We start from the raw sequence: 27,864 nt of genomic DNA, 5'->3' as shown, positions 1-27,864 counted from the left end.
ATGATTATTTCAGTAAAATTACATTTTTAAATCTGAGGTTCCTAACCAGCTGGTAATATTAAGCAGAAGATCAAAGACTCGGAAATGATTTAAGATTTATGGTATATTTACAGTATATTTGAATATGTAAGGGTATATTTCGATATATTTCCGAAGGTTCTTCGGTATATTTTATCGATAATTCCGCGGTCACACTGTAAGCGAAGAAAGCGAAATGCAAAATAAACGTTCCCCCTCCCCCGCCAATCTCACAAACACATGCTCACACACACTCTTATGCGAAGAGATCTCCCGCCGGCTTTTGCGGTTGCTTCTGCCTGCCGTCGGCTGCGTCCCCATTTTCGTCACTACATGGCATTTATTGCCCACCGCAGCCACACGGCCGATTCATTCTCTCGCCATCGCTAGCCCCAAACGGAACGCAGACGCTCCCCCTAGTTCGACTCTGACACTCGCTCTCGGCCGCCGTGTGAAAGCTTAACGGGCACGCCCCACCCACCCCCGTACAGAAATAAAAAGGACCCGCCGTCGCGTGTGCTTTAATTTAACGAACTTAAACAAAAAGAAATCCTAACAAAATGAGCAGTAAGTTTTAAAATGCACTACTCCCCCGCAACCGTTGATTCGGACGTAGAGTGCAGCAGCCACCAGCAAAAAGCAAATGCGAAAAATGAAAAGAAAGTGTGTGTGTGCGTGCGTGTGTGTGTTTTTATATGCATGGCATGGCTCCAGCTCCAAACTCCAAGTTCAGAAGGAACCTGCCCCAAGTGGAAGCTCCTTGCTCTTCCCTGCCATTCGTTTATATTAATTCTACAAACTACAGTTAAGCCTCGCCTCGCTGCAACTCTCATATTTCATAACATTTCGCTTGGAAGATAAGAGCGCGACCAGAACGTGTGCATAATATTCGTGTTTCATATTTTTCGTAGAGCATAAAGAAGCAGCAGCAGCAGCTCTATGCGAGTTTTCTGCTGGCTAGTAAATTGCGGCGACTACGACCTCTACTGACCTTCAATAGCAAGCATTTGCCTACCTACCTACCTACCCGCAGACTCTGTCCCTCTCGCGCTCCTACGCTGTGCAGAGCATTTCGATTCGTATTTCAAAAAGCGCACTAAAACCTCAATTTGTTTGTTTATAAAAAGTATGCGAATTGGTGCCTTAGACAAAGCTGCTGACAACTGATAAGCGTTATGGGCATGGGGAGGTAGAAACTACCGCAAAGCCACAGAGAGAACGAGAGAGAGAGAGTGAGACCAGGAGAGAGAAGCGCTTGACAGTTATGCTTAGAGCTGCTGCTGCTAATCGGTGATGGAGAGGAGGAGTGGGGGGGGAGGGCTAAGGTGATTTGTTGTGACTTGATTGTCGCCGTATATTGATTTTTTGTTGCTCCACTTTTCGCTCTGCTTTCTGCTCTCTGCTCTTCTGACCCAGTAGCGCCAGGCAGCGTCAAATCAGCATTATCAGTGTGATTTCCGCATCCCCTCCACATATACATAAATCAAAATCCAAATCCCATTCAGATTATTGGGATGGGGATGCAATCTCCTTGGCATTTTCACACGCATTCGCTTACGTACATTGATCATGTTTGAAGATGCACTAAACACCCTATATATACACATGATCCCACAAGTTTATACATGGTATATATAATTTATAGATGTTTTTCTATTTATAACGCCGTTATATGTATCGCTCGGAATTATGGCTGGCGACAGGCGCTAACAACTTTTTGTGCGCCCGAAAATATCTATATGTAATTCTCGAAAAGTCTTTCCACACGAGAACGAAACATTCCTTGTCTCGGAGCAAAAGAACGCCCACTATTGGCTTCTGTCTGGGTTATACGTTATACACGTACAATATATCCACAATCCATAAAATCTGCATGAGTTTATGCCCGCATTTATCATCAGCCTCTGCAGCTGTGTTTGTCTGGGGTTTTCGCCCATGGGGGATATAATAGGGATCGATCTCCAGCAGCAGGCAGCCACCGCTGAGGCGCCTGTACCACTGCATCGCCAACCCGCAGATGCCGCAGAGCCAGATGAAAATGACTATGAGGCTGTTCTGTTGTTGTCGCGCTACAATTTCATTTCACTTCACATTTACCCGGCTATTTTTAGTGGTCTGCTCTTTCGGCACACAGATACACAGATACACACATCTAGCAGATACACACCGCATCCATGTGTTCCCGCAGAACTTGTTTCTCGCCTTGCACTCGCCAATTTGTGCGTTGGTGTCGCCTCGCCGGTAGCCCATTCCTCATTCTTGGTTCCCCATTGCTCCCCACTGCACCCAATGGGGTATTTTCGTGGATTGGCAAACGGGTTTCGGGGCTGCGATGTGTGGGCATGGGCATGGGCGGAGCAGGTCTGGGCCACTCAAGGTCTCGGGTCTGTCATTCATTTAATTTCCGACACCATTCATGGACGAGCCTTGCGCTTATCTGATAGATGATACACCCTATCATGCCCCAATGAGCTCTCGTTCAACCCAGACCCCAACCACCCCCCTAAACAAACCCGCTCTCACAGGGCGACCTTTTTACTCTCTCGCTTTTGACTGGGTCGTTTATCAGCTTTATTGTGCTACAGGTATACTTACTACGCGCATGATAAAAGAGAGCAGTTTCTGTTTTGAAGAGAGCGTGAGCTTTCGGCCAGAGCGAAGCTTAAGCTTTCTACACTGGAAACAATTTGTAGGAATTTCCCACAATTAGCTGTCAAAGAGCGTGCTAATTTATCCATTTCTAAGTTAAAATGTAAGCATATTTTTAAGGAAAATGTCGCGTCGCCATTCCGTTTGACATGTTTCAACAGTCTGAACAGTTGTGGAGGTCTAAATTTAGACCAAGTGTTGTTTGTTTTATTTTATTTAAATCGCCCGATTTATGTGGCAGAGTGAAATTCCTTTTGATCGTTATTGTCTTGTGAATCTTTTTGCCATTGTGATCTCTTTTTTGTGTGTCTGGTCACATCCGGTAAGTCAGAAGTTATTAAAAACCATTCTCGTCTCGGCCCAGAGTAAATGATTTCATTTTTATTTTAGGCACTGCGAATCATGAGAAAAGAAAGCATAAAGCCCACACTCTTACTCATATACACACATACACACTCCACACACAAATACATCAGTTGTATATAGAAGAAGATATAGATGGAGAGGGGCAGGCAGCATTCTCGAAATGAACCTCATCATCAGCTGCAGCTGCAAAGCCTCTGTTAAAGCATCTGCATCCTCATCCGTGTCCGTAGCAGCGAGAAGGTAGTTGTTGTAATCCATCCACTTGTTGTATTCCAATGCTTCCAACGCTTCTAAAACCAATGTAAACAGAACTCTCTAATCAGACATTTAACCCCACTAAAGTTAGTCTCATCAAATGTACAAAGAAATGTACAACAAAAATGTACATACATATATGTACAAATTATCTCTGATTTTGTAGCAATAATGTTCGAAATTCAACTTGTCAATAATCGAAATTGGAAATAAAACTTTAGTTAATTGGTATCTCTATTTTAACTCTAATGAATTTTTAATTTTCAACACAACAAGAATGCATGGATTAATTGACATTAATTTTAACCCGATTTCTGGAGGATAACCAGAAGAAATGGAAGGGATTCCAAAAAGTATACAACGTTGGGGGACAAGTAATCCGTAACTAACCAAATCGGAAGAGATCAACCAGTTGATCAACCCCACAAACAATCTGTACAAATTTATGGAACATCTAACCCCGTAAAAACTAATTCCCCATCGAATCTGGAAGGGAATGTATCTATGAAACCGCATTTGCCAGCACCGTGCCCCAAACTCATGTACATATATCTCGGAGATAAATTATCACATTCTATCTATAGCTTTCGCCCAACTAAATGCCAACTACGCAAAATTCTAATTGCCCGTCCAACGATGCCGATGCCGATGCGCCTGAAATATGTTCTGCTCGATGTTCCCCAATTCTTTATGATTTTCTCGTTGCTTCTTTACTTTTTATTATACGCTTTGCAGTTGTTGCTGCTCTCTAACAAAAGCAAAAGAAAATTCGCTGCATGTGGGAGCCGCGTGCCCCCGCCCACTGTTGACGCAGTTTGGGATTCGCACACATCGGCAGACACCAAATTTGTATGGGATCTCTGTGTGCTTTTCCATATGGCACAAGAATTCTTGTTTATTTATAACCCATAACGTGGATGCTCTCCGTTTTCTTGTTTTCATAATTCGCAAAATTCTAAATAAATAAACCCTTAGAAAAGTAAAGCTGCTGCTCTGAAACGTGCATTGTAACTGCAATTGTGGCTGTAACTGTACCACACACCACTCCCGGATGTCCGTTTCTAAAACATTTCTATTCGATTCGTTCCTTTTGCTCCACAGAGTTCGCTTGGGTGACGCTTACGACAAATGACACGTACTCCCTGGGTGCCCTGGTGCTGGCCCATTCCCTGAAGCGGGCCGGGACCGCTCACCAGCTGGCCGTGCTGGTGACGCCCACCGTGTCGGAGGCGATGCGCGACAGACTGAAGGACGTGTACAATGTTGTACAAGAGGTTAATGTGCTGGACTCACAGGATGCGGCCAACCTGGCACTGCTCTCCCGCCCAGAGCTGGGCGTGACCTTCACAAAGCTGCACTGCTGGCGCCTGGTGCAGTTCGAGAAGTGTGTCTTCCTCGATGCTGATACCTTGGTAAGTTCTACACTGCTCACCCCAAGTGCAGCTGCTTAACTTATTCTCTTCCTTGCAGGTCCTGCAAAATGTCGATGAGCTCTTTGAGCGCGAGGAACTCTCGGCTGCACCCGATGTCAGCTGGCCAGATTGCTTCAACTCCGGCGTGTTCGTGTTCAGACCCAGCCTGGATACCTTCGGCAAGATCACAGAGTTCGCCATAAAGAACGGCAGCTTCGACGGCGGTGACCAGGGGCTGCTGAATCAGTACTTCGCGGACTGGGCGACGGCGGACATCAAGAAGCATTTGCCATTCGTCTACAATGTGACGGCCTATGCCTCCTACTGCTATCTGCCTGCCTTCAAACAGTAAGTCGAGCATCCACCACTTGTGGAATCACTGGCTAATTCTCTGCCCTGCCTTCCTTCTTTTAGGTTCAGAGATAAGATTAAGATTTTGCATTTCGCCGGCAAGCTGAAGCCCTGGCTGATCCAGTTCAACTCTGAGACAAAGACAGCGGCCGTGTCCTCAGACTATGCCCACGCCCAAGACCTTATCCAGCTCTGGTGGAACATCTTCTGTGATACTGTCATCGAGTCCCTGTCCAGCGAAATGGTAAGCGATCGATATGGACCCTCTCTTTATCCATCTATCTGGATACTCCCCGCCGCGCTCGTTCGATTTCCAGCTTCCTTGCTCCGACTCTTATCTCTTGTTTGAAACGAACCAACTGATAACTAAACCCCAAAGCTAACACCAGAATTTGTATTGTTCTAACCCAATGTATTGCCCCGTCCCCCACTTTGCTTCGTTCGTATCTCTATTCGCTAACCGCAAGAAAACGCAAGGAACTGTTGCTAGTGATAAGCCCGATGGAGCCCCAGCAGTCGCAGGGTTCAATCCAGAGGTAAGAAGATCTGTAATAGTCGAAAGCACTCTGCACCCACAAGACTCGTAGATATGCAATCTGTAGAGCCTCCCCCTCAAAGAGCACCGATCCATGTGTAAATATCAATTATCTCTCTCTTTATTTATTCTGCCAATATTTATTTATTGATTCACAAAGTATTGTAAATAACCCGCCAAATGTTTCTCAGATTCGGTTCACTATTCGTATTTGCCGATAGCTGACCTCGTTTTTCTCTCTCCTCTTTCACCGCTCGTTTCTCCTTTGTTCCACTTTCAAGATCTATCTGTTCTATGTATGTCTTTGCTTTTGTTTTGGGAGGTTTACTTTCGGTTTTCGGATTTTCGATTTTCTGTTGATTTTTATTCAATTAGCAGCCACGCCCCAGAGTAACCTCTTTTTTCTCGGACACACAGACAGACCACTCGAGTGGGGTTTCTTTTCACTTATTTGTAGATGTATATTTTATATTTTTTGTAATATTTGTCCCACTGTACGTGTGTGTGTGTGTGTGTGTCTAATTGTCTTGGTGTGCAGCTCTTTTCGTTTTTGTTTTTCCTAATTTGCATCCATTTGGCCGCAAGCCAGGGAAATGTTTCGGTCTACGCCATCCATCGATGGAAATGATTCAGGGAGGTGTGGGTGTGGTGTGGTGTGTTTGGGGGTGCCAGAAATCTCTCTTGAATCATTATAGATCCTCCTATATCCCATCCACACACACACAAGCATACACACACACACAATACTTTCGTTTCACTTTTTCCCTTGTGACTCTGTCTCTGTGTCTGCGTTTCCCCCTTGTCTTTGTTTTCTTTATTTTGTTTTTCAAATTGATTTACTTTTCATTTACTTTTATTTTCCAACTCTTACTTTCCTATGTTTTTGCGCATTCTGTAAATTCTGTAAATTGCCATAAATAATACCCGGATCGCTATACTCTACTCTATAAACCCGTACCGTATCTCTAACATCGCATTCGCCAGTGCCTTTGCTTAAAGCTAACGCACTCGCAAGGCCCCTCCGTGGCGGACCATCATCCATCGGATGGGCAGCATGAGTACTACCAGCAGCAGCAGCAGCTGCACCACCTGTTGCACGTGCGCGAGTTCCGCGACCCTTGGGCAGATTACTACGAGAATCTGGAGCGGAGGCAAGAGAGCCCAGAGCCGGAGCATGAGAGTCACCACAGCAGCCATGAGCAGGACAATGAGCATGCAAACGATGAGTGGACAGCACCCGATGCATGCCCACAGCCACCGTCACCACCCACCACTCCTCCTCCACCCACTGCCACTGCCACTGCCACCAATAAAAATGCCAATCCAAATGGCCGCGCAACTGCCGAGGAGCTCACGTCCAAGGATGTGAACTCCAATGAACTGAATGCACACCCAATCCCACCAGAACATGCCACGTCCTCGCCCACAGCCACTGCCACTGCCAAAGCCACGCCCTCGCCTCATCATTCCGTGCATAGTCAGAGAGTAAGAAAGAGTACGATAAGAGCGCAGCCAGAAGTCGCAGCCGGAGTGCAGCCTGAGGTAAAGGCAATCATCAATCTCTCTGACCCCGCACCTGCACCTGACCATCCAACACCAAATTCCAGACTCCCTGCATCGGATAGTGGTGTCCCAGTGCCAGTCCTAGTGCTAGTGATAATATAATCTCATGGTTTCGTGCTGTCCAGTCACTGTTTTGCATACGAATTGTCATTGTCATTGTGCTGCGTCCTCCTCCGCCCATTGTTAGGTGTTCAATGCTTCATATGGTGGTTGTCCTCCGCCTGGGGTTGAGTGCATCTCTTGATTTATTAGGTTGCACTCGTCCGGGTTGAGAATACACATTGAACACGAACAGCAATTCATACGGCCGCCAGTGTCATCATCATCAGTAAAAGCAGTAGAAGCCATCTCATCCTTGTGTCGCATGCCATCTCCTCCTCTCGTGTCTCCTCCATTCCGTATAGTAATCTACTACAAGGTCGCCCGGACATGACTTGCAAGCGTAAGCAACAGAAAGCGCAGCAGCAGGAGCCGCACCCGCAATGCATCATGATTTATGCCTCGAGTAGCATTCCGTTGTCACATTAATCATGCGCTCTGTGTATTGTACCGTACTAACACTTCAATGTTGTGTCGCCTGGCTAATAAATGTTTAATTTGTAACCGCACACAATGCATGCATGCCTACGCCTGTCCCAGCACCCCCAACAACCCAACCCCCAGCACACCCACCAGCTCCCCCCAACTAGCAAAGAGCAAATGTCAGAGCAAAGCCCAAATTAACTTTCCATTGCCTACTTTCAGGCTGGTCTGGCTGGAGCCCTGTCGCAGCTGCAGATCGGAGTGCAGCGAACGCCCGAACAGGAGGCCTACGAGAGTCTGATGCGTCGCCAGTGCTGGGAGTCGGGACAGATCGACTACTCGGGCGCCGACTCGTTCGACAACATCTGGAAGAAGATCTCGCAGACGCTGGACAAGAAGCCGGAGAAGGAGGCCGAGCAAACCGGTAGTTCATCTTAGAAAGAAAAACAAAAAACAAAACAAAACCTAGAACACGTAGAACAGAACAAAACACAGCAGAACAAACGCAGAAAATCGTTCGTTATTCGTCGTTTTGTTGCCACTTTTTTGTTACGCACACACCCAAACACTCACACAGATACACCCCTCCCAGATACCCACAAGAACACACTCACACACACTCGAAGAGAGGGAGGCAGCGCGCGCGGCAGAGTGCTGTCAATGCTGTCAAGGACCAAAACTCTAATTGAAATTTAAGGTTTCATGAGCACGTTGAAGCGCCCTTCTGGTCCAAAAATGTTGTCGAGCGAATACTTCCGAGTGTCATAAATGCAATTTTTATTTGCCCCCCCCCCCACCAACACACACACACACATGCCCATCCACTGACACTTACACTCGTACACGCTCCGCGTGGCAGCAGGCAGGCCATCTTGTTGAGAAAAGTGAGGCGAAAAAATGAAAAATACGCACAGAAAATTTTAATTAAGTTTTCAAATTAAACTTTTTGCACTCCCTCGTGTGGCTGGCTGCTGCTCTCGACAGCAGCCATGTGGCACTTGGCACAGTTGCCACCATCGCCACCACTGGCCCTCTGCCCCCTTCTTCTACTCACATAAATACACGCCCACAAAACTTGGCCCACACCCCCCCCGCGCCACAAACTTTACACTTCATTGTATTTTAATTGAAAATGTTGTACTTTTGGCAGTGCTCCGCACTCGTATTCGTACTCGTACGTGTGTGCTTGCCAATCTATGGCGATGACTGTTCATCTGCATCCAAAAATTCATTGTAGCATAAAGTCCCACCCTCTCCTTCTGTTTCCCGCCCCCCCGAAACATATGTAGATAGATTTTTGTTTTCAATATAAATAAATATCAAGCAAAAGTGTGTATAAAATAGAAATTTAGAATAAAATAAATCTTCGAAAACTGAACTCCTGTGGCAGTTGTTGTGTCTCTGCCACCCCGTCTGTATTTGTATCTGTGTGTGTGTGTGTGTGCGAGAGCCTTCACCCCTACCCGAGTGTTTTTTCCTTTTTGCCATGGAATACTAACATATTTTCTATCTATCTACATATTATTCGTATACTCGTACCATTTATGTTATAATTTACTTTGGAATATTGTCGTAATATTTATTCAAGAACCACAAAGAAAAACCAACAACAACAAAAAAAACCACAACACAAACACCTTGTGAAATTTTGTGAAATTCTGTTTTTAAATGCGCATTTTTATTTTAGTTCTAAGTTGTGTCCATGCTCAGTCAAGTCAGTCAATCAATCAATCAATCGGTTATTTTTCTGCATTTGTCACTTTTCAGTTGTTTATTTTTAAGCCTTTGGGAAGGGCACCACATCCATCCATCCATCCATCTACCACAGAGTCCTAGCTGTAAGAACAATAGCCATCCATTTATCTACCACATTCACATCTCACTGTCGCTGTAGATAAATCAAATGCAAATGAGATCGAGAACTGCCGCCCTAACACTAACCACATTTTCCAGATAACGATACTGACACTGATAATGATTGCGATAATGCTAACACACTAAGCTTAAATCAATTGCTAACCGAAACCGCAAACAAACTGCTGCAGCATCCAACTGTGCCGCAAAGGACGTCCGACAAGACTCAGGGGAAGCCCAGCTCGAGTAAGGGTCCGCAGCCGGTATCGGGTCTGGTGCCTGTGCCGGAGCCTGAGCAATCGCCCCGCCCCAGTCCCCGCACAAAGGCCGCAACTAACAAACTTGCAACTAACGCTGAGAGACCTGCTTCCGGCTCCGTCACCGTCTCCACACAGCATCCCCAGCCACAGATGCGACAGCAGGCACAAGGACAATCCCTGGCCAAGCCCCAGCCGCAACCACAGGCATCAGAGACGTCCAGCCAGCAGCACATCACCTTGCAGCAGCAGCAGCAGCAGCAGCAGCAGCAGCAGCAGCAGCAGCAGCAGACGGGCAACGGTGGCAAGGCCAGCCGACAGCGGGCGGTGCGTAAGTTTAAATAGCAATTACTGAACCTGCTGATGCACTACAGCTGCCTGCCGCACCTGGCGTGTCGGCCCAGGCGGCTGGAACTGCATTTGGAACCCGAGCCCCAACCTGTGCACGTCTAAACCAGGAAACAGAAGAGCCAAGAGACCCCACCCGAACGTAATACTCATGCAACGAATGGAAAGAAATCGAAGAGGAATCGAATTGAATGCTGTATAAATTGCTTACTAATCGCCAGGCTGCCTTAAGTAGGAAACCAATTGCAATATCGTAGACTTAGTGATAGGAAAACAACTAATAATAGACCTAAGGCCTCAAGTGCTTCGAATACGCAGATGCAGCGAAATTAACCCAAAAACAAGATACGATACGACACACACACACACACACACACTCGATGTTAGGTATGAAATGAATGGAATGAATCAATGGTTACGTAGACACTTTACCCAGACACTAGACCACACTCATTAATCCAACCAACAACACAGATCAACTGACTTCCGCGGACATTCAGGATGGTAAGGTGGAGTTCGATAGGGCGACTGGCGCCAGCACCCAGTACAAACTGATCGAGGGTGGATACGAGATGATCACCACCACGCCCCAGCCGAATGGCACCGTGAAGACGCAGGTGCGCACCTTCTGGGACCCCAAGCCGGTCAGCCAGGAGGATCTGTTGAAGGAGCAGCAGAACAAGAAGCTCGTCCAGAAGCGGCTGGGCAAGGAGGTGCGCATCGACGAGCGCACCACCATGCTGACCCGCGCCATCGAGGGCGGCTACGAGGAGGTGTACACCACCATCAACGAGGACGGCACCAGGAGCATGCGCACCAAGACCTTCTACGATTCGGTGCCCACGGAGGTGAATGAGAACACCACCACGAAGGTGAACAAGAACAAGAAGAATGTGACGCGCAAGTCGTCGGTTGACTCCACCGATTCCACGGAGTCCTCCCGTCGCGTGGTCCAGAAGCAGCAGAAGAACGTGGTCCAGAACACCAGCGATCAGCAGTCCAACTATCGCGAGGACACCACCATCGAGAGGCGCGTCTCCGTCACTCAGAACATCGAGATCACGGAGAACAATCGCACGGTGCGCAAGAACTCGCTGCAGGAGCAGAACATCAAGGCCATCACCTCCTCCACCTCGTCCAGCGACAAGAAGCAGAAGAAGAAGGCCAAGTCCTCGGCTCCACCACCGCCAGCGGACTTTGTGCAGAATGACAGCACGACTGTGGCCTCCAAGCGGGTGCCCGGCGGTGTGGAGTACACCTACAACACGCAGCTGGAGTCTGGCAAGACGATCACCACATCGAAGACCGTCTACGAGGAGGAGGAAGTGGAGCTGACCGAGGAGGAGATCAGGCAGTACAAGAAGACGCTCAAGGATGCCGAGAAGCACAAGAACGTCACCTCCACCAAGAAGCTCAAGTCCGAGTCGGGCACCAAGAAGATTGTGCCCTCTGAGAATCCCGGCGATGTCACCACCGTTGAGACAATCAAGATCGAGGGTGGCACCGAGTACCACTACACCACCGTCACCGCTGAGGGCATCGTTAAGAAGGCCGTGAAGACGGTGTTCGATCCCGTGCCCAGCGCCAAAGCAAATCCCGATGACACCGACGAAGAGGAGATTATTGAGGAGTACGAGGAGGAGATCATTGAGCCCGGAGAGAAGAATGTCAGGACCATCGAGACGATCCGTCAGTTGCCCACCAAGTTTGAGGGTACGTCAATTCCTAAGCCCTAACCCTGAGCAAATCTCACATTATATTTTCTTTGGCAGAGGAAGTGACCATCACCCATGAGAAGAAGGAGAAGAAGGTAAAGAAGTCCATGGTCATAAGCCATTAGAGAACGCGCACAAACACAAACACGACACGACACTCACCCACACACACACACTCAACACACACAAAGATGCTTCTGTATGATCCCTAATCCAAGGCTGCTACGATCGAAGCCCCGACCAGACCCCAAGATTCCTCGATCCCTCGATCCACCAAGCTAATTCTCGTGACATATTTCAGCATCCGGTTCAGTTAGTTGGGAGCGGTCTTTGTACGCTTCTCGCCAGCTTCCTTCTCAATTATTTAGCCAGCCATCTGTTGCCCTAGAAATGTATTATGAAATTACTCAAAATTAACTATTCATTTAATATTTGCAAACACACACACAAAATATCTAACATAATTGTAATCCCCTCTGTTTCAACAAATAAAACAAGTTTTGGTTCCAATTAATTCCGCTTGGCCTTCTTCTTTGGCACGTTCTTCGATTTGGAGCCGCGGCACAGGCAGCACAGGGCAAGGATGGGCAGGAGAACGATGGCCAGGGCCAGGGCTAGGATGTCCAGGAGGTAGAACTGATACCAGGGCAGCTGCACACCAGAAGCCACCAAATGTGGAGCTCCGCGGTGTTCGATCACGTACTCGATCCAGTATATGGCCGTGTCCATGGCACTCTGTGGGCGATCCCGAAAGACCCTCGATGCCTTTTGCATGCTGGTCCGGTACTTGGGATTCTGGAGGAGTTCGGTGAGCGAGAACCGCAGCTCATCCTCGGTAACCGTGCGATAGTCCAAGCCCAGCGCATAGCCAGCCTGCTTGCCCTGGTTGATGTTCAGATGCTGATCGCAATAGACGGGCATTCCCAGCATCGGGACACCGTTGTAAACGGCTTCCTGCGTGCCAAAGAGGCCGCCGTGGGCGATGAACACCTTGACATTGGGATGCGCCAATATGTCTCCCTGCGGCATCCAGTTTTGCACCTTCACATTGGACGGCAGATTGGGCATCGCCTCATCCTCGAATTTCCACAGAACGCGCTGCTTCAGGCTACCGAAGACGTCGAGGAAGATCTTTAGCTTCTCGGGCGGGAGATCGGCACTGCGAACCTGGGAACCTAAACGCAGATCGAACTAGAACCATTAGCTTGAGTTTCTGTCAGGGAAGGGCATCGTCCACTTACCCAGACTGAAGTAGATGGCTCCTTCGGTGGCGCCATCGAGGAACTCTTGCAGATGCTGTGGCAAAGCTTTTGGTGGCTTAATGTGCAGTCCGCCCACGGCAACCATGTTGAAGGAGGTGGGTCTGGTCGTAGAGAGCGGCATGTAGTTGTTTAACAGAATGGCGGAGATGTTTCGCTCCAATTCCTTGATGGTCGGAACCCTGTCCAGCAAATGGGAGAAGTGTTTCCTCAGAATGGCATCCTGCTCCGGGTAGTAGGAGAACTCCCTAATGAGATCGTCGGTGCCAGAGATGATCACGTTCCCGATGCGCTCCAACAGCGACATGCGGTCCGTGTAGGGCATGAAGGCATGGGGCACATAGGACCACGGCGACACAATGCCCGCCATCTGGCTGAGGTAGTTGGCGTACCCAAAGGTCGACACGGTGATGATGGGTATCTGATAGAGATGTCCCAGAATGAGGGCACCCTCGTTGTAGAACTGCTCGGCCAGCAGCAGATCGTACTTCCCGACTTTGTCCTTGGCATTCACAAGCTCCTGTATCTGCGGCTGATCGAAGGCAAAGTCTGTGCTGTGGCTACCCATCACCATCAACAGCCTGACGAAGGTCAGATTCGGCACATCGGTCATCTCCAGAATGGTATTGGTTTTTGTTATTTCCTTAACTATAATCAGAAAACACAATTATGGTGGGTACTGCACATCATTCAACCTGCTTTTGACTTACTCTCTGGCCAAAAATTGTACTGTGCAATGACAATCTCCTTGTAGTTCGGACCCAAGTTCTCCTTTGCCAGGGAGAAGGGCGTGATGTAGGTGACCTCGTGGCCGCGCTGCACCAGCTCCCGAACAATGGCGTTCGTCATCATGAAGTGACTCTTGCCGGGAAAGAAAAAGGCAGCCAGGATGCGGGAGCCAGCTCCAAGGTCCAGCTGCTGCAGCGCCACCAAAGTGAGCAGCAGAATACATTTCAGTTGCTGGAAAATATCAGTGAAATCAATGACCTAGTTTAAGATAATTTCTCGTCAAGTTTGCTTATCTAATCGGTCAGCTGTTTGTTGCTGCAGGTTGATAGCCCTATGATTTTTAATATTTTACTGATAAGAGCAAACTACCTGCTCGACTACCGAATCTTTCCATGGACAAACAGGTTTTTATTGTTGTTTGGCAACAGCTTCTCGGTGCTTCCAATAAGATTCATTAACCTTTGTGGTGAAATAGTTTACAAGCAACTTGAAAGATCTTTCATTAGTTCTAATCAACAAACCATTTTGAGTTTGGCCGGGCTGTTGGCCGATCACTTCAACGCGCTATCAAAAATCAACAACCGCTTCACTCGACGATTCTCCGACGACTGGGAACGTGTTTTGGATGGGATAGATGGGTAGCTAGGGCCTCAACATCGTTCTATGATAATTACACGAGGAATGGGGCGATCGGTAAATGTTAAAAATCGCAATCACCCTTTCGCTAGCATCTTAATCTTCAAATGTTCGAGCTGCGTGTCACGAAGACAAGCCCCCTCCAGAGTCCATCTCTAGGCGAAATTAGACGCGAGCCACGATCTCTGTTCGTTCGTGCGGTAAACGAGCGGTTTAATTGATGAGAAACAAAACAAAAAACTATAATAAATAACATACGAGTACTGCTGGAAATATGTTTGATGTATTCTGAATGTATAAATAATAATACTCTGGATCAATGGGCCTTGGCTTTCCTGTGCTTCTTGTCGCTGCCCATCAGCAGGCGGATGGCCAGAAGTGCGGCCAATACTGCGGCCAAGGCTATGGCCGCCACAAAGGCAATCACGTCCAGCAGATAGAACTGGAACCAGTTGAGATCCAGGCCGGCGGATCGCATGTGCGGTGCTCCCTTGTGGCGTATGACATACTCGATCCAGTAGACGGCGCTCTTGCGTGGCGCCTGGGGACGATCTCGAAAAATGCTCGAGACGCGATGGATGTTCTCCTTGTAGGTGGCATTGTGGATCAGCTCGAGCAGGGAGTGCTCCAGAATTTCAGGAGTGATCGACTGAAAGTGCAGGCTAATGGCATAGCCGCCCAGCACGGCCTTGTTCATGTTGAGATGCTGCCAAAGGAGAGATGGTAATGAGCATTGAATTCCACTTCGAGGCCAAGTGCCTACCTGATCGCAGTAGAAGGGTATGCCCAGCATGGGTACTGCATAGTGCACGCCTTCCTGGGTGCCGAACAGCCCACCGTGGGTGATAAACACCTTAACCTGGGGATGGGCCAAGATGTCTGCCTGCGGCAGCCATTTGCGTATCATCACGTTGGGCGGCAGCTGGCGGAGGCTTTCATCCTCAAACTTCCACAACACTCGCTGCTTGAGGGAGCCGAATACCTGCAGGAATAGCTGCAGCATCTCCTGGGGCATGTCCTTGCTCTGGACATTGCTGCCCAGGCTGAAGAAAATGGCCCCTTCGCTGGCGCCATCCAAAAAGGCTTGCATGTCCGCGGGCAGGGCCTTGGGGGGATATATGTGCATGCCGCCCACCGGCACCATGGCATCCACTGTGGGGCGAGCCGTGGTCAGCGGTGCGTGACTGTTGAGCAGCATGACAGAGATCTCTCTCTCCATTTGCTTGACCTTTGGTACTTCTCCTACAATCAGAGATTAAACGAGAAGGGACGTGTGAGACGCTTCTTACGCGTCACAACTTTTATACCCGGCACTCAGTACCACATCTGCACCTTTGTCAAATTTTACATTTTTTCTTCATCTGTCATCTACATCAACAACACTACTCACGCCAACACGCTCCTTTACCTCGCCACCCTCGCCTAGAGCCGCACACTGCAGAGTCAGGGCAGAGACGCGGCAGAGGCAGAGGCAGAGACGTGTCAGAGGCAGAGGCAGAGGCCTCTGCCTGACGGGGGGTGCCGGACGGGGTGGGTTTAGCCATTAAAAATGAAGACAAAAAAATTAGTAGGTTTCAGTTATAAAATTTCACGAAAAATCGGAAAATTCTGTTGCACACTTCAAGGTTCAATATTTTTAAGACAAAAAAATTGAACCTTGAAGTAGGCAGTCTGGATGCAAAATTTGGTTGTCCTATCTCTTATGGTCTCTGTGTACTAGGCGCTCATTAGGACGGACGGACAGACGGACGGACAGACAGACATGGCTCTATCGACTCGGCTATTGATGTTGATCAAGAATATTTATACTTTATGTTGATCAAGAATATTTATACTTTATGGGGTCGGAAACGTTTCCTACTGTGCGTTACATACAACCGTTATTCCCCACAAATACAATATGCCCTATTTACTCTTCGAGTACCGGGTATAAAAATTCCCCATTTCTCTAATACTCGAACTCTTATACTCACCCAGCACGGGGCCAAAGAACTCTCTGGAAACGGCATCCATTTTAGGGAAGTAGTTAAGCAGGCGATCCAGATCCTCGTACAGCGAGGCGTACGAGTTCTTCACTCGCTCCAGGAAGCTCATGCGATCGGTAAAGGGCATAAAGCCGTGCGGCACAAAGGACCAGGGCGTGATCAGACCCATCATCTGGCTCATGTGATTCTCGTAGCCCAGCGTGCTGGTTGTCACCACGGGTATCTTGTAGATGCGCGCCAGGGCGAGAAATGCCTCTTGGTAGAACTGCTCGGCCAGCAGAAGATCGAAAACTCCTTCCGTTTGCTTGGCATGAATCAATGTCTGAACCTTGGGCTGACGCAGAGCGTGCTCTGTGGTCTTCAGCCCGATGATCTCCAGCATCTTCAGGAAATCATAGTTTGTCATACGCGTCAACTCGAACAAATGTTGAGCGCCAAAGTTCAGCTTAACTGCGGGAAGATGAGACAGATAACGAGCGGATGCCTCTGTGTTAATCTACACTCACCATCGTGCCAGAAGTCGTAGACGGGCTCTATCAGTATCTCCGTGTAGTTGCTGCCCAGATGCTCCTTCTCCAGCGAGAAGGCGGTTACCATTGTCACCTGGTGGCCACTCTCCACGAGTTCCCGCATCAGGGCCGTGTGCATCATATAATGCGATTTGCCTACCATCCAAAATAGGCACTTAATGAGGTTTTATTCCTTTCGTTTTGAATCTGGCTTACCTGGAAATGCGTAGACTGCCAGTATCTTGGATCCCTCCACATGCCTAGACTGCGGAAGGCATCCAGCCAGCATCAAACAGCAAAGCACCACAAATTGCATCGCTTAGAACCGAATGGAAATTTTTATATTAATTGGATGTGCAAGTCATCAATAGGAAGGCTGTTTTGTCGGTTGAGTGCAATTGTTTGTAAGACACTAATTGTTTACTGCTGATAAGATTCAGTAATGCCCTCCAATATATTGCTGCACGACTTACTACATGACTAAATTATAAAATTTAATCGCTACGTAATCATTACTAGGCAGTCTGTTTGAAGCAACAAATGGGTTGCGTGCTTGGAAAGAGCTCGTACTTATAGACAAACCTGAGCACATGTAGGAGATGTCACCGCTGGACGCTGGAAGAATTAGCTATGTGAAAGCCTGAGCGAAGACTGAGTCTGTGATCCGCATCGATTGTTTGTTGATGTCCCCACCGCGTTTCATTAGAATATACGACTGTTCTACGAAACGGGTTTCGTTCGGGTATAAGAGAACCGAGTATGAATGCTGGCGGCAATCAATTTATTCTCAACTCTCATGTTCTTAATTTTATCTCTGTGGACCCCCTGTGTCTAGGGGGGTAAGGCAGCGCTTCCAACACAAAATAAATAAATCACTTGGAATAAGTTGTCTACGTCGCTTAATATTTGGTTTCGAAATATTTGACAGACAGTCATGAGAGTCAATTAGTATTATTAGTTTTATGTGGTGTGTGTACTCATCTGTACAGTTCGCAGAAATACCACAGACAATATAATTGTTATATTGTCTTTGGAAATACTCATTATATGTCCAAAATATGCATGTCAAAATATCCAACAAAAGCAACAACACGTGCAAAGCATATACATATGTACATACATATACATTCATATATGTGTATATTAGTTAAAGAGCAAAAACATATGTACATACATATGAGTCTTCGCTGGTTTCTTTTCTCTCCCCTTTCTTACCTTTAATGCCTTGCTGCATTTACAGTTCCTTTTCTTATGCATGAAAAGAACATAAGTTTTTTTTTTTTGCGGTGATTCTTGTCCCCTCTTCCAACTCAAGACAAACCAAGAGCACAACACTCTCTCCTTTTCACCATTCACCGTTGCATTAAGAAGTGTTCGCTCATCAAACGCACAAACCTTCGCTCCCTTGGAGTAGGAGAGAGAGAACACAAAAGTCAATGAGAGAGACCATTTAGGAAGTTCTTCTGAAGGAGAGCATGGGATGTTCCAGAAACTAAACCTCCTACGCATTCAAATTTGCGCCGCTCTCTCAGGTTCAATTTTTTCGTCAATTCTGTTGTCTTCTGTTCCCTTTTATGTTCTCCTTGTGGTCTGCTCAGATTCTGCTACCCTCTCCCACCACATGCAAGCCCAGGAGCACAGCACTTTCTCGTGGCCTTCCCAACATTCACCGTTGCATGTACATACATAAGTACATTTATATGTTAGTATGTATGTATGTATGTACATATTTTGTAAGTGCACAACACTGGGCTGTATGTAAGCTTTCTTAATCGTTTTATTTTTCTATTTTCAAACGTAGTTGCATTCCAATCTGTGTGTTTGAAGTTTCTTCTTTTGTTAATGCTAATTAGGCAATCGATACATACATATGTATAATTAGTATGTATAATTAGGTTAAGCTACATTAATTTGTATATCTATAATGCGATTACGCGACAACGAATCAGTTTTATGTAATTTACATCAGCATTTAGTATTCGATAAAAATGGATTAAATTAAAATTCTTGTCTCTATACAAAAATCACATTCGATTCGTTAGATACTCGATATTCGTATTCGTTATCCTCCTTGTGGTTATCTAAGTTATCTACGTTATCTACGTTATCTATGCCTAAATGTTGCTCTTTTTGTGTGAACTTTGTTCAAGTCCAATTAAGTGTTTAAGTACTAGCTTGATATATGCAATTACGCAACTCCTTCGCCTCCTGCCCAAGGGCGAAGATGAAACATTTTGTGTGTGTGGCGTGGCAAGAAATTTTATGAATTTCCATTTTCAATTTAAACTTTTATGGAGAAAGTTCTGTTGGCTAGCAGGCGGGCTACTAATAGTCTAGGCCTTAAATCTAACTAGGGAAGGAGTGGGTGGGGGGCTAAAGTGAAATTCAATTTGCTTTTGTACGTATGAAGGGGGCTGAGTGGTGGGTAGGCCAAAGACGGGCTAATTGGGCCAGTCGTCGTGATAAATAGATACTCTTAGCCGGAGAATAGAGCTGGAACTGCAGTCGGTCGGTGGCAAATGTTGCAGGCACACACATGGATACATGGGACACACATACCATATGGATGAGCATATGGCTGGCTCCTCCTTCTGTTTCTCCTTACTTTCGTCTTAATATTCTCCTTTGTCGTTCATCCTTTGTGTTGCTTTTCCCAAAACAAAAAAGTTAACAAAAAGAAACATGGAGCCGTGATAAATAATTCCCATCTGACTCTCTGCGGTGGCACGTGCTCAGCATCGAGCTTGAGCCCTAGATGTACTTGGAGATGTAGCGCTTCTGTATGAGTCGGCCAGCCTTGCGCTTCAGTATGGTGAAGCGTATTAACTGCTAATCGCCGTAGTGCGGCGACTGGGGCGGCACACGTGGGTACAGCTGTGGATGGAATGGAATGGAATGGGAGGGGAGGGGAGTTTATCCGGTTAGTTGGTTGCATTACATCAGTTGGGGTCTTTATCCATTTGTACTTACACCCAAGAGGTTTCGCGGCACGTATCCCTCCTCGCCACCGGCATTCCTCGCCCACCACCACTCGTTCTCCGCATCGTCGCCTTTCCGCAGCACGATCAGCGGCTCGTTGACGCGGAAGGAAAGCTCGTCCCCGTTCTGTGCCTCGTAGGAGAACACAGCATAGACGTCGCCATTGTGCAGGATGCCCAGCTTCTCCTGGATGCCTGAAAGGTAAAGGGAGTTACACTTGCTTCTTGCCTGTCGATTTCCTTACACTTACTGTACAGATACTCTGAGCAGCCATCGAAGCCCTCTTCATCTTCCTCGCACTTCTCCGCCGGCGTCTCGTGGTCTGAGAGCGTCGAGGCAAATAGGCAGGCTCCGCTTTCCACCAGGAATTTCACCATCGACAGGTTGTTGCAGCTGGCCGCACAATGCAGCGGCGTCCAGCCATCCGAGTCCTGGGCATTCACATCGCAGCCAAACTCCACCAGAAACCTGAACATGCAAAGAGGCAACAGATGAATGTAGGGAGCAGCAGGCGGGGATTGAAGGTTTCCACTTACTTGACGATGTCAAAGTGCCCGGCACAGATGGCGTTGTGCAGCGCGGTGATTCCCTCATCGTTGGCCGCACTGGGATTGGCCACCTGCTTCGCCGTCTTCTTCACCAGCTCCAGTTCGCCCTCGAGGCTGGCGTCCAGCAGCAGGGCCAACGGATCGAAGCTCACGCGTCGGCCCAGCTTCGGTTTGCCACCCGCTCCCGTTCGCTCCTTGATGTTGCTCGTGGTGCTGGTCACGGTGGGTGCTGCTGCCACAGGTGACTCCTGCTCAGCCTTTGTGGGAACAACACGATCTGGCTCATCCACACTGGACTCACTGCTGGGCGAGTGCTGGAGCGAGGGATCGGGCGAAGTTTTAGCTGCTTCCGGGGGCGGTCTGGCTGGCTCCGACTTCCGCTGCGACTGGAGTGGCTGCTTGGGCTGGCCGACATTGGTCCCCGTCTGGCCCGTTTGGCTGGACTTGAGTCGCGGCTGCTCGAACAGCGGCTGCTTGCGGATGGTCAGTGGCTTGGCCTTGATGGGCAGGTTGTCGTTGATGTTCAGCGACTGCAAGCCGAAGGTGGCCTGCACCTGTGCCTGCCCCTGACCCTGACCCTGCCCCTGACTCTGTGACTTGACGACTGTCGGGGGAGGGGCGGATGTCGTGCTGGAACTTGGATCTGCCGGGGGTGACGACGACTGCTCCGTGGGCGACATCTTGCTGGGCTTGGGCGGCAGGGCAGGGCGTGGATCGGCCAGCACCACATTGGGCGCCACACGGTTCACCTTCGGACTGTAGGTGATCATTTTGGGTATGGAGCTGCCACTGCCACTGCCACTGCTGCTGCTGCCGCTCGCCGAATTGGGGGCTACGCTGCTGATGGGCTTGCGGGGCGGCACGGCCAGATTGGTGACCTGCACCTGGAGCGGCTTGGCGGCATTGGACACGGCCAGAGCCACCGACTTGCTGATGGCACCAAGGGGCATGCTGTGCACCGTCAACTGCTGCTGGTTGCTGCGCTCCGAGAGCGTCTCGCTGGTCACCGCAATCTCGTTCTTCTTCTGCTGCTGCTGCTGGTGTCCTGGATCCGCCTGGCTCTCCTTGGTCACCTGCTGATTGAGTTTGTTGATTAGCGCCGAAGCGGAGCTGGTGCCTCCGCTGCTGGATATGCTCTTGGGTATTTTGCTGGCATTCGTGGAGGCAGGAGGAGTCACTGTGGCTGCAGCTGCTGCCTCGGCCGCTGCTTGCGCTTGAGCCTGAGCTGCTGCAGCTGCCGCCGCTGCCGCTGCCGCGGCCGCTTCCCTGTCCCGCTTCTTGGGCCCCACTTCTGCATAGATATGGGTGGTGCTGTCCATGGCCTCCGTTTGTGCCTGCTTCCGCAGCTCTGCTCCCGTTTTGGTCTGCGCCGTGACTGCAATTGGCACTGCAGTCAGCAGCTTTTTGGCCAGCTTCGACTCATCGCTCTCGCTGCTGGAGCTGGCACCAGGCACGGACACTGGCACGGGCACGGGCACGGGCACTGAGCCGGCAAAGAAGCCTCCACCACTGCCCTGGCCCAGTTTCATGTGGGTCAGATCCTGGATGAGCTGATTCTGCTGGTTGGTGTTGGCCGTGGCCGCGGCATGCTTCAGCATATTGCCCCCGCTCAAATAGCTGGCGGTGCTCGTTATGGTGGACTTTTGTGGCGTGTGAATGAAGGGCTCAACGGCGGCCACATTGCCTCTCGCCCGGCCGGCGGCGGCAGCAGCTGCGGCAGCCGCCAGTTGGTTGACCTGCTTCTGCAGCAGCTGCTGCTTGAGGGCAGCCACTCCGCCGTGCTTTGAGGACAGGTTCGCGACGGGCACGGGGGCATGATGTGGCTGCTGATGTTTCTGCTGCTGTTGGTGTTGCTGCTGCTGTTGCTTCTGCTGCTGCTGCTGCTGCTGCTGCTGCAACTGCTGCTGTTGCAACTGTTGATGCTGCTGCTGATGCTGTTGCAGATGCTGCTGCTGCTGATGGTGGGTATTCGCTTGCTTTTTGCGCTGGAGCCGTGTCTGCAGCTCGTAGATTCGCTGATCCACGGACCGCAGCTCTGCCTGGCGCTGCTGCAGCGCCTCGCGTTGCATGTGCAGTCGGGCATCCTGTTGCAGTGACAACTGATTGCGATACTACGGCGAGAAAGAGAGCAACGAAATGAGTTTCTGTTACAGCCCCAAGCTCATCTGCACCCAAAACTCACCATCAACTCTCGTCGCAGTTTCTCCAGCTCGCGGGATGCCTGTGGGGGCAGTGCCTGTCCGACGCCATTGCCCGCTGTGGCCGTTAGCAGATTCACCGGACAGCGGCGGTCCCGCCTCAACTCCTCCAGCTGCCGCGTCAGCGCCTCCACCTTGGCAACGGCCAGGCTCAGTTCCTTTTCCTTTTCGCTGAACAGTGCACGAATCGAGTCCAAGTCGTTGCCTGAGTGGAGAGACAAAACCAAATGTTTTTGTGTGTTAAAGCGTTGGTCCTCGAATCAACATATCATTTCGCCAGCCCTCCCCCCGCTTATCGCTAACTATTTTATAATCGCTTGCTGCCTGCTGCTGCTTCTGCTTTGGGTCCTTGCTTTGCTGCCGTGTTATCCTTTTGGGGGCTCTGTTCGCTGTCTAAACTAATTAGAGCCACAACTGGGCGAAACCTCATTAACATAGTGCTCATGTGTGCCTCTCTGTGTGTGTTTGTGGGCTTTGCCAATGCCAACGCCAACGCCAACCTCTTCTTGGCCATGCTCAAGAGGCGTGGCCATGGCTCTGCCTGCCGCCCTCTGGCAATCATAAAGGACAACAAAGTGGCACACATACATAAATTAAATGCCGCACACACGGGAGAGGGACTGGAGTGGAGTGGAGTGGAGTGGCAGCCACTGGAGTGGGGCAGGACATGCCACTAGTCAACACGATTTTAACACATGTTAATTCAGCTGCCCCACACCCAAACCCACACCCACAACCATCTGTCGGTCCGTTTTCCCATCTGGCTCCGTGCTCAACTCAATTGGAATCATCGCTGAAGAGCTGACACAAGTGGATGGATTTTACCCGGATATTTTACCCCTTTTTGCTCGGGATACTCACTCAGGGTTACATTGTAGGTCTTCTGCAAATCCACTTGACCCCGCAACGCGCGAAGGCGCCGCAGCTTGGACTCCTGCGCCTCCACGCGCTCCCTCAGGCGTCGCAGTCGCTCGCCCTCGGCACTGGCCACGGCACTGCGCACCTCCTGGGACTTGAGGAAGCGCAGCCGCTGCTCCTTGGTGGCCAGCAGCTGGTGCTGGCTGTCGATCTGCTGCTGCTGTCTCAAGGCCATCGCCCTCAGTTCGGCTGATGTCAGCCTGCTGGGCACCTGAAATCAGAAATCGGAGATTAGAGATGGGACATCAGAGATGGGATGTGGCGTTGCGGCAAATGAAATTTTGCACAATTTATAATCAAACTCAAAGTAAAAGTAAAACTGAAACTGAAATCTTGTCAGCGCCCATGTCTTTGTAGGCCATAAATCAAGTTATGCTTTAAGCTAATTTTCGGCTTTTTTATTGGATTTGGGTCTCCGCTCGAAACCACACAACGAACTCGGGGCTGTCCTTTGGTCCTCTGGCGTATACTCACGTTCAGGTTCGCGTTCAGCATGGCGTTCATCTTGGGCTCACAGGTCACCACCCGCGTGGGACTGGGGCCGCTCTTGCCGGTCGGCCTTGGGGCGGGCATCAGGGAGGCGGGCGGCATCTTGGGCAGATTCCCGGAAACGGGTCGACACACGCAGGTCAGCATTCTTGATGGCTTTTCTGTCTTGAGTTGCACTTCTTGGAGTTCTTTTGATTTATTGGAATTTTCGTGACAATTTTCCCTCCCCCTTCCACTCTATATTATCGTTTCTATTAGTGTTTCGTTTCGTTTCTGGATTTTACTTGGAAGTTGCATTCACTGCAATCCTGTCTGTCCTTGCACTGCACAGCGGGAGGCCAAAATGTATGCTTGTTTGCGTTATTTCATTTATTGTTCAAGTAAATTTATAACGAGCGTGGACTACCCACTCCCCTCTACCCTCTACCCTCCCTCACTTAGTGCTTTTCTTGGCTTCCAGCAGCAGCAGCAGAGCAGCAGCTGGCGCGCAGAAGGAAGCCTCTGACTGTGTCGTTGTGCACGTTAATGGATTTTCAATTCAGTGCCTGATTGAAAGCATACTTTGTACGACAGTGTATGTATCTGTGTGTGTGTGTGTGTAGCTGTGTGTGTGTGTAGTGTTTACCGAGCTTCCAGTGTGTTGTCGTTGTTGGGTTGTCATTGGCAACAGGGGCAGACCCCGAGCCGTGCCGTGCCGTGCAGTGCTGTGCCGTGCCCCAAACAGCCGTGACAATAACACTGCTCGACATGCAATGGATGGCTTGATGGAGGAGGAGGAGGAGCATACAGTACGCTGCCCCACTCCCAGTTAAAGTCATAGTTTGCGTGTGCTTAATCGCTGGCACTTGCCATTACATAAACCACTCGAAACAGCAGAGAGAGAGAGAGAGAGAAAAACAGTGCCAGACACTGTGGAAAACTGGCCAACAGATCTCTCTAGCCCTGCTGCTAACACCCTTCTTCAACAGACAATAAAGCGCCATGATGAGTGCGAGTACTAGCTGGAGCCATGGCCATGGCCATGTCCAGGTCCAGGTCCTTGTCCATGTACGACTGTACGTCTGTACCCACTTGCACTGACCAACAACTCGTTTCGATGGGCACTGAGTACAATTGGCTTTCGTACGAGCCGCACGCCCGCCCGTCATCAACGTTCAGTGCCCGAATCGTTGATGATGATGGGGATAATATGGATTGGCGGGGGCGATGGGAATGGGAATGGGAATGCGGTTGGGAGATGCGGGAGAAACTGAAGCCGGCAATGGATTGCCTTTGGACAAAGAAGATACAATTTTTAAGCTCAAAAGCTGATCAGGGATATGGAGAAGGAGAAAGAGAAGGAGTAATGTGCTCGTGCCCTCGCCAACTGCCACTTTACGATTGATTGTCCCTTTTTCTGGGTCACAAAAAAATAGCAAGCATATGTCCTCGGACAAAGAGCATACAAAACTGCACTAAAGTCAAGCAGAACCATGAAAAGTGACATTAAATCGCAGCTGTTAAGTGCCCCCTAAGCAACGTACTTAAAGTATCTTTGCACGAATAAATGTTCCGTTTCTGGCAGGTGTCAGCGGCATATCTCTGCCATCCTTCAGAGACTGATCCATTCCCTGAAACTTTGCGACTCTAGTTGTCAGATATCCTTGCCATTATTCGCTTAATCATAATATCCCTGGTGAGCCTTTTGCACAAAACTTCATTGTAAACTCCTCAACTTTCCAGCCAACAAGTTGCTTTATTTTGCTGCAGAGTTTGCTAGTTCGTTAATGAATTAATCCACTTGCCACTAACGATGCCTCGATGCCATCTGTGAAAATATTTGTTCATAAAAAAGTTTACTTTCCAGCACAGAGAGCGAAGGAAACTGAAGCTTGTCGAATGTGCACTGGGACCACAGAAGCCAAAACCAAGAGAGCAGGATCCTCTTGCCTGATGCCCTGATGCCTTGGTGTCCTGGTGATGGAGCCATGAATGTATCCATCCAGCGCACTCTGTGTACCACATTTTCAGGGAATATTTTCCAATTAACAAAGTTTGTCATAATAACTCGCTCGCTCGTCGCTCGCTAGCGATGGAATCTTAAGCATGTAAAAGGCAATGTGGTTCCCCCGAGCCACCACAGCCCCTCTATAGCCCCTCCTCTGTATCCCTTCTATTTACATTTTGCCATACATTTATGTTGCTGACAAAGCTAAGCAGGACCATGGACCAGGAGTCCTTCTATCGTGCCGGGGTTCAAGGAATTTCTACAATTTTAGCAACAACAACAAAAATAGGAAAAGCAAAGGAAAAGAGGTATGGCAAGGGGGAACCGAAAGGCAGCAAGAACGCAACTATTTATGTTGCAGAATATTGGGGGAAAGGAGAGGGGCTTGGAGAGTTGGGGCGGTGGTAGCTGGCAGCCAATATAATTGTACATTGAAAGATGTCCGGAGAGCGCGTTTGCGCCATTGCCATTGTACTGGCATGAAAGTTGATGTTGCTTCTTGTGTGTTTTTCGTTGCTGCTGCTGCTGCGCCTTCATAGTGGGGCTGTGGCGGAGCAACAAGCGTATTATTGATTTTATCCCTCTCTTTTTTTTAGTAAGTGTAAAAGGGCTGAAGTGGCTGTGGGAGTGGGAGTGGGAGTGGCAGTGAAACTCTGTAGAAGTAATCGTCCCGGGGACATTGGACATTGCGTGCGGGCACGTTTATTGCTAATTTTTTCCTTCGTTTTTTCTTTCTTCCTGTTGTTGTTTTGTGCCACTTTGTCGGTCTGCCTGCGTTGCTTTTACTTCCTCTGCCGCTGGCCACCTCCCCTTGCAGCTCTTTTTGCCCCACCCCACAATGCCTCTTGGACGGTTCTTTTTTCTCGCTTTTTTTTCCGTTTTCAATGTCCTTGCTGCACATTTTCAAATCGATTACAAACAGGATATGCAGTGCGGAAGCGTGTTTGATGGCAGTGGGTGCCGCACAGCCCCGATTAGAGTGAGGCCGCCCCCTGTGCCCTCTGCCCACCATCCATTCGTCCACTCAGCCACTCACCGTCATGGCCACACATCCTGTTGCTGATCCTGTCACGGATTGGATTGCCCTGCTGGCTGCCTTAGCCATCGACGTTGACATCGCCGTCGCCGTCGCCGTCGCCTTTTGTGGCCATTTTGTATTTTAATTAATTCCTGAAAGTTTTGCCTACCAGAATGTCCGCAACTTTGGCAATTTGTGTGCAGCGATGAGAGACGAGTGGCGGGGACAGGGCACAGGCTGATGGCGACAACGGTACAAGGACACACCTGCAATCCCACACACACACACACAGGGCACACAGTACACACATTTGTATACAATTTCTTTTGGAGCACACACACATATGCACACACATATTCGCATGGCGGTAAGTGCGACAAGGATCCTTCTGCTTTTGCTGGCCGAAAATCAAGCCTCTCACTTTCGTGATATATTTACTGGAGCAGACATTAGTGGCACTCTCTGTGGGTCCTGCCACACACCACATACCAGTTCCACTTGCTGTTTGCTGCTGCTCTCTCTGCTGCTCCTGCCTGGCCGCTGCCTCCGTCAAACGGTTTGTTCCAAGTGGTTTCAGTTGCGAGTGGCTTTTGGCTTTGCAAAAAGTTTTGCACCACTCATGCTAGGACGGGAGCAGGTTGCCAGGTCCAGGAGGACGAGAGCCAAGGGTCTCCACAGCAAACTGCGGCTTAAGTCGTCGCTCACGCGAGGCTTCACTTCTCACTCTGACTCTTCTTTGCTGGTGGCGCCTCCACTGATTTGAG

The 27,864-nt window shown here is 49.1% G+C and overlaps 5 protein-coding genes and 1 long non-coding RNA gene across 8 annotated transcripts in view; 3 read left to right on the top strand and 3 right to left on the bottom strand.

Annotated features, from left to right (window-relative positions):
• Window positions 1–446: 446 nt before the first annotated feature.
• On the top strand, window positions 447–10,546 carry LOC117892248 (glycogenin-1). The gene is made up of 6 exons (XM_034798360.1): window positions 447–585; window positions 4,390–4,700; window positions 4,759–5,048; window positions 5,115–5,295; window positions 7,894–8,095; window positions 9,625–10,546. Exons 1-6 carry the CDS (start codon window positions 579–581, stop codon window positions 10,125–10,127), a joined length of 1,494 nt encoding a protein of 497 aa, XP_034654251.1. The 5' UTR covers window positions 447–578; the 3' UTR covers window positions 10,128–10,546.
• Window positions 449–12,328, top strand: LOC117892249. The gene is made up of 3 exons (XM_034798361.1): window positions 449–585; window positions 10,605–11,843; window positions 11,903–12,328. Exons 1-3 carry the CDS (start codon window positions 579–581, stop codon window positions 11,968–11,970), a joined length of 1,314 nt encoding a protein of 437 aa, XP_034654252.1. The 5' UTR covers window positions 449–578; the 3' UTR covers window positions 11,971–12,328.
• On the top strand, window positions 592–3,525 carry LOC117892250. The gene is made up of 2 exons (XR_004648712.1): window positions 592–1,308; window positions 1,344–3,525. It is a non-coding gene; the product is annotated as an uncharacterized LOC117892250 (long non-coding RNA).
• A 21-nt stretch (window positions 12,329–12,349) lies between the features above and the next one.
• Window positions 12,350–14,505, bottom strand: LOC117892247 (UDP-glucuronosyltransferase 2C1). The gene is made up of 4 exons (XM_034798359.1): window positions 14,355–14,505; window positions 13,815–14,064; window positions 13,087–13,752; window positions 12,350–13,020 (listed from the first exon to the last, which is right to left on the bottom strand). Exons 1-4 carry the CDS (start codon window positions 14,355–14,357, stop codon window positions 12,356–12,358), a joined length of 1,584 nt encoding a protein of 527 aa, XP_034654250.1. The 5' UTR covers window positions 14,358–14,505; the 3' UTR covers window positions 12,350–12,355.
• A 228-nt stretch (window positions 14,506–14,733) lies between these two features.
• Window positions 14,734–17,624, bottom strand: LOC117892245 (UDP-glucuronosyltransferase 2B13). Of its 2 annotated transcripts, none has more exons than XM_034798358.1 (6): window positions 17,546–17,624; window positions 17,180–17,281; window positions 16,961–17,119; window positions 16,443–16,904; window positions 15,233–15,711; window positions 14,734–15,175 (listed from the first exon to the last, which is right to left on the bottom strand). In XM_034798358.1, exons 1-6 carry the CDS (start codon window positions 17,553–17,555, stop codon window positions 14,786–14,788), a joined length of 1,602 nt encoding a protein of 533 aa, XP_034654249.1. In that variant the 5' UTR covers window positions 17,556–17,624; the 3' UTR covers window positions 14,734–14,785. The 2 variants fall into 2 exon arrangements, with proteins under 2 accessions (XP_034654249.1, XP_034654248.1); XM_034798357.1 differs by having other exon boundaries at window positions 17,534–17,552.
• A 1,611-nt stretch (window positions 17,625–19,235) lies between these two features.
• Window positions 19,236–27,864, bottom strand: part of LOC117890556 (apoptosis-stimulating of p53 protein 2) — a 34,181-nt gene continuing 25,552 nt past the window's right edge. Inside the window, exons 1-7 of one of the 2 annotated variants that reach the window (XM_034795487.1) lie at window positions 24,081–24,328; window positions 23,550–23,817; window positions 22,673–22,893; window positions 20,479–22,601; window positions 20,193–20,410; window positions 19,934–20,136; window positions 19,236–19,837 (exon numbers count right to left, since the gene is read on the bottom strand). In XM_034795487.1, coding sequence (XP_034651378.1) covers window positions 19,793–19,837; window positions 19,934–20,136; window positions 20,193–20,410; window positions 20,479–22,601; window positions 22,673–22,893; window positions 23,550–23,817; window positions 24,081–24,242 — 3,240 coding nt within the window. In that variant the 5' untranslated portion in view covers window positions 24,243–24,328 and the 3' untranslated portion in view covers window positions 19,236–19,792. Of the gene's footprint in view, window positions 19,838–19,933; window positions 20,137–20,192; window positions 20,411–20,478; window positions 22,602–22,672; window positions 22,894–23,549; window positions 23,818–24,080; window positions 24,329–27,864 lie in introns of those variants that run through there. The other variant, XM_034795488.1, reaches the window with a different exon arrangement.

The sequence above is a fragment of the Drosophila subobscura genome, chromosome E (genome assembly GCF_008121235.1).
Source record: "Drosophila subobscura isolate 14011-0131.10 chromosome E, UCBerk_Dsub_1.0, whole genome shotgun sequence".
NCBI lineage: Eukaryota > Metazoa > Arthropoda > Insecta > Diptera > Drosophilidae > Drosophila > Drosophila subobscura.
The sequence above is the reverse complement of the archived record's forward strand: the minus strand, read 5'-3'. Positions and strand labels throughout refer to the sequence as shown.

Coding starts and splice junctions, on each gene's coding strand:
- LOC117892248 (XM_034798360.1), top strand. Junction 5,049..5,114: donor TATCTGCCTGCCTTCAAACA/GTAAGTCGAGCA, acceptor TCCTTCTTTTAG/GTTCAGAGATAAGATTAAGA. Junction 5,296..7,893: donor AGTCCCTGTCCAGCGAAATG/GTAAGCGATCGA, acceptor GCCTACTTTCAG/GCTGGTCTGGCTGGAGCCCT.
- LOC117892249 (XM_034798361.1), top strand. Junction 11,844..11,902: donor GTTGCCCACCAAGTTTGAGG/GTACGTCAATTC, acceptor TTTCTTTGGCAG/AGGAAGTGACCATCACCCAT.
- LOC117892247 (XM_034798359.1), bottom strand. Junction 13,753..13,814: donor GTACAATTTTTGGCCAGAGA/GTAAGTCAAAAG, acceptor TTCTGATTATAG/TTAAGGAAATAACAAAAACC. Junction 13,021..13,086: donor AGCCATCTACTTCAGTCTGG/GTAAGTGGACGA, acceptor ATCTGCGTTTAG/GTTCCCAGGTTCGCAGTGCC.
- LOC117892245 (XM_034798358.1), bottom strand. Junction 17,120..17,179: donor GGCAGTCTACGCATTTCCAG/GTAAGCCAGATT, acceptor TTTGGATGGTAG/GCAAATCGCATTATATGATG. Junction 15,176..15,232: donor TACCCTTCTACTGCGATCAG/GTAGGCACTTGG, acceptor CTCCTTTGGCAG/CATCTCAACATGAACAAGGC.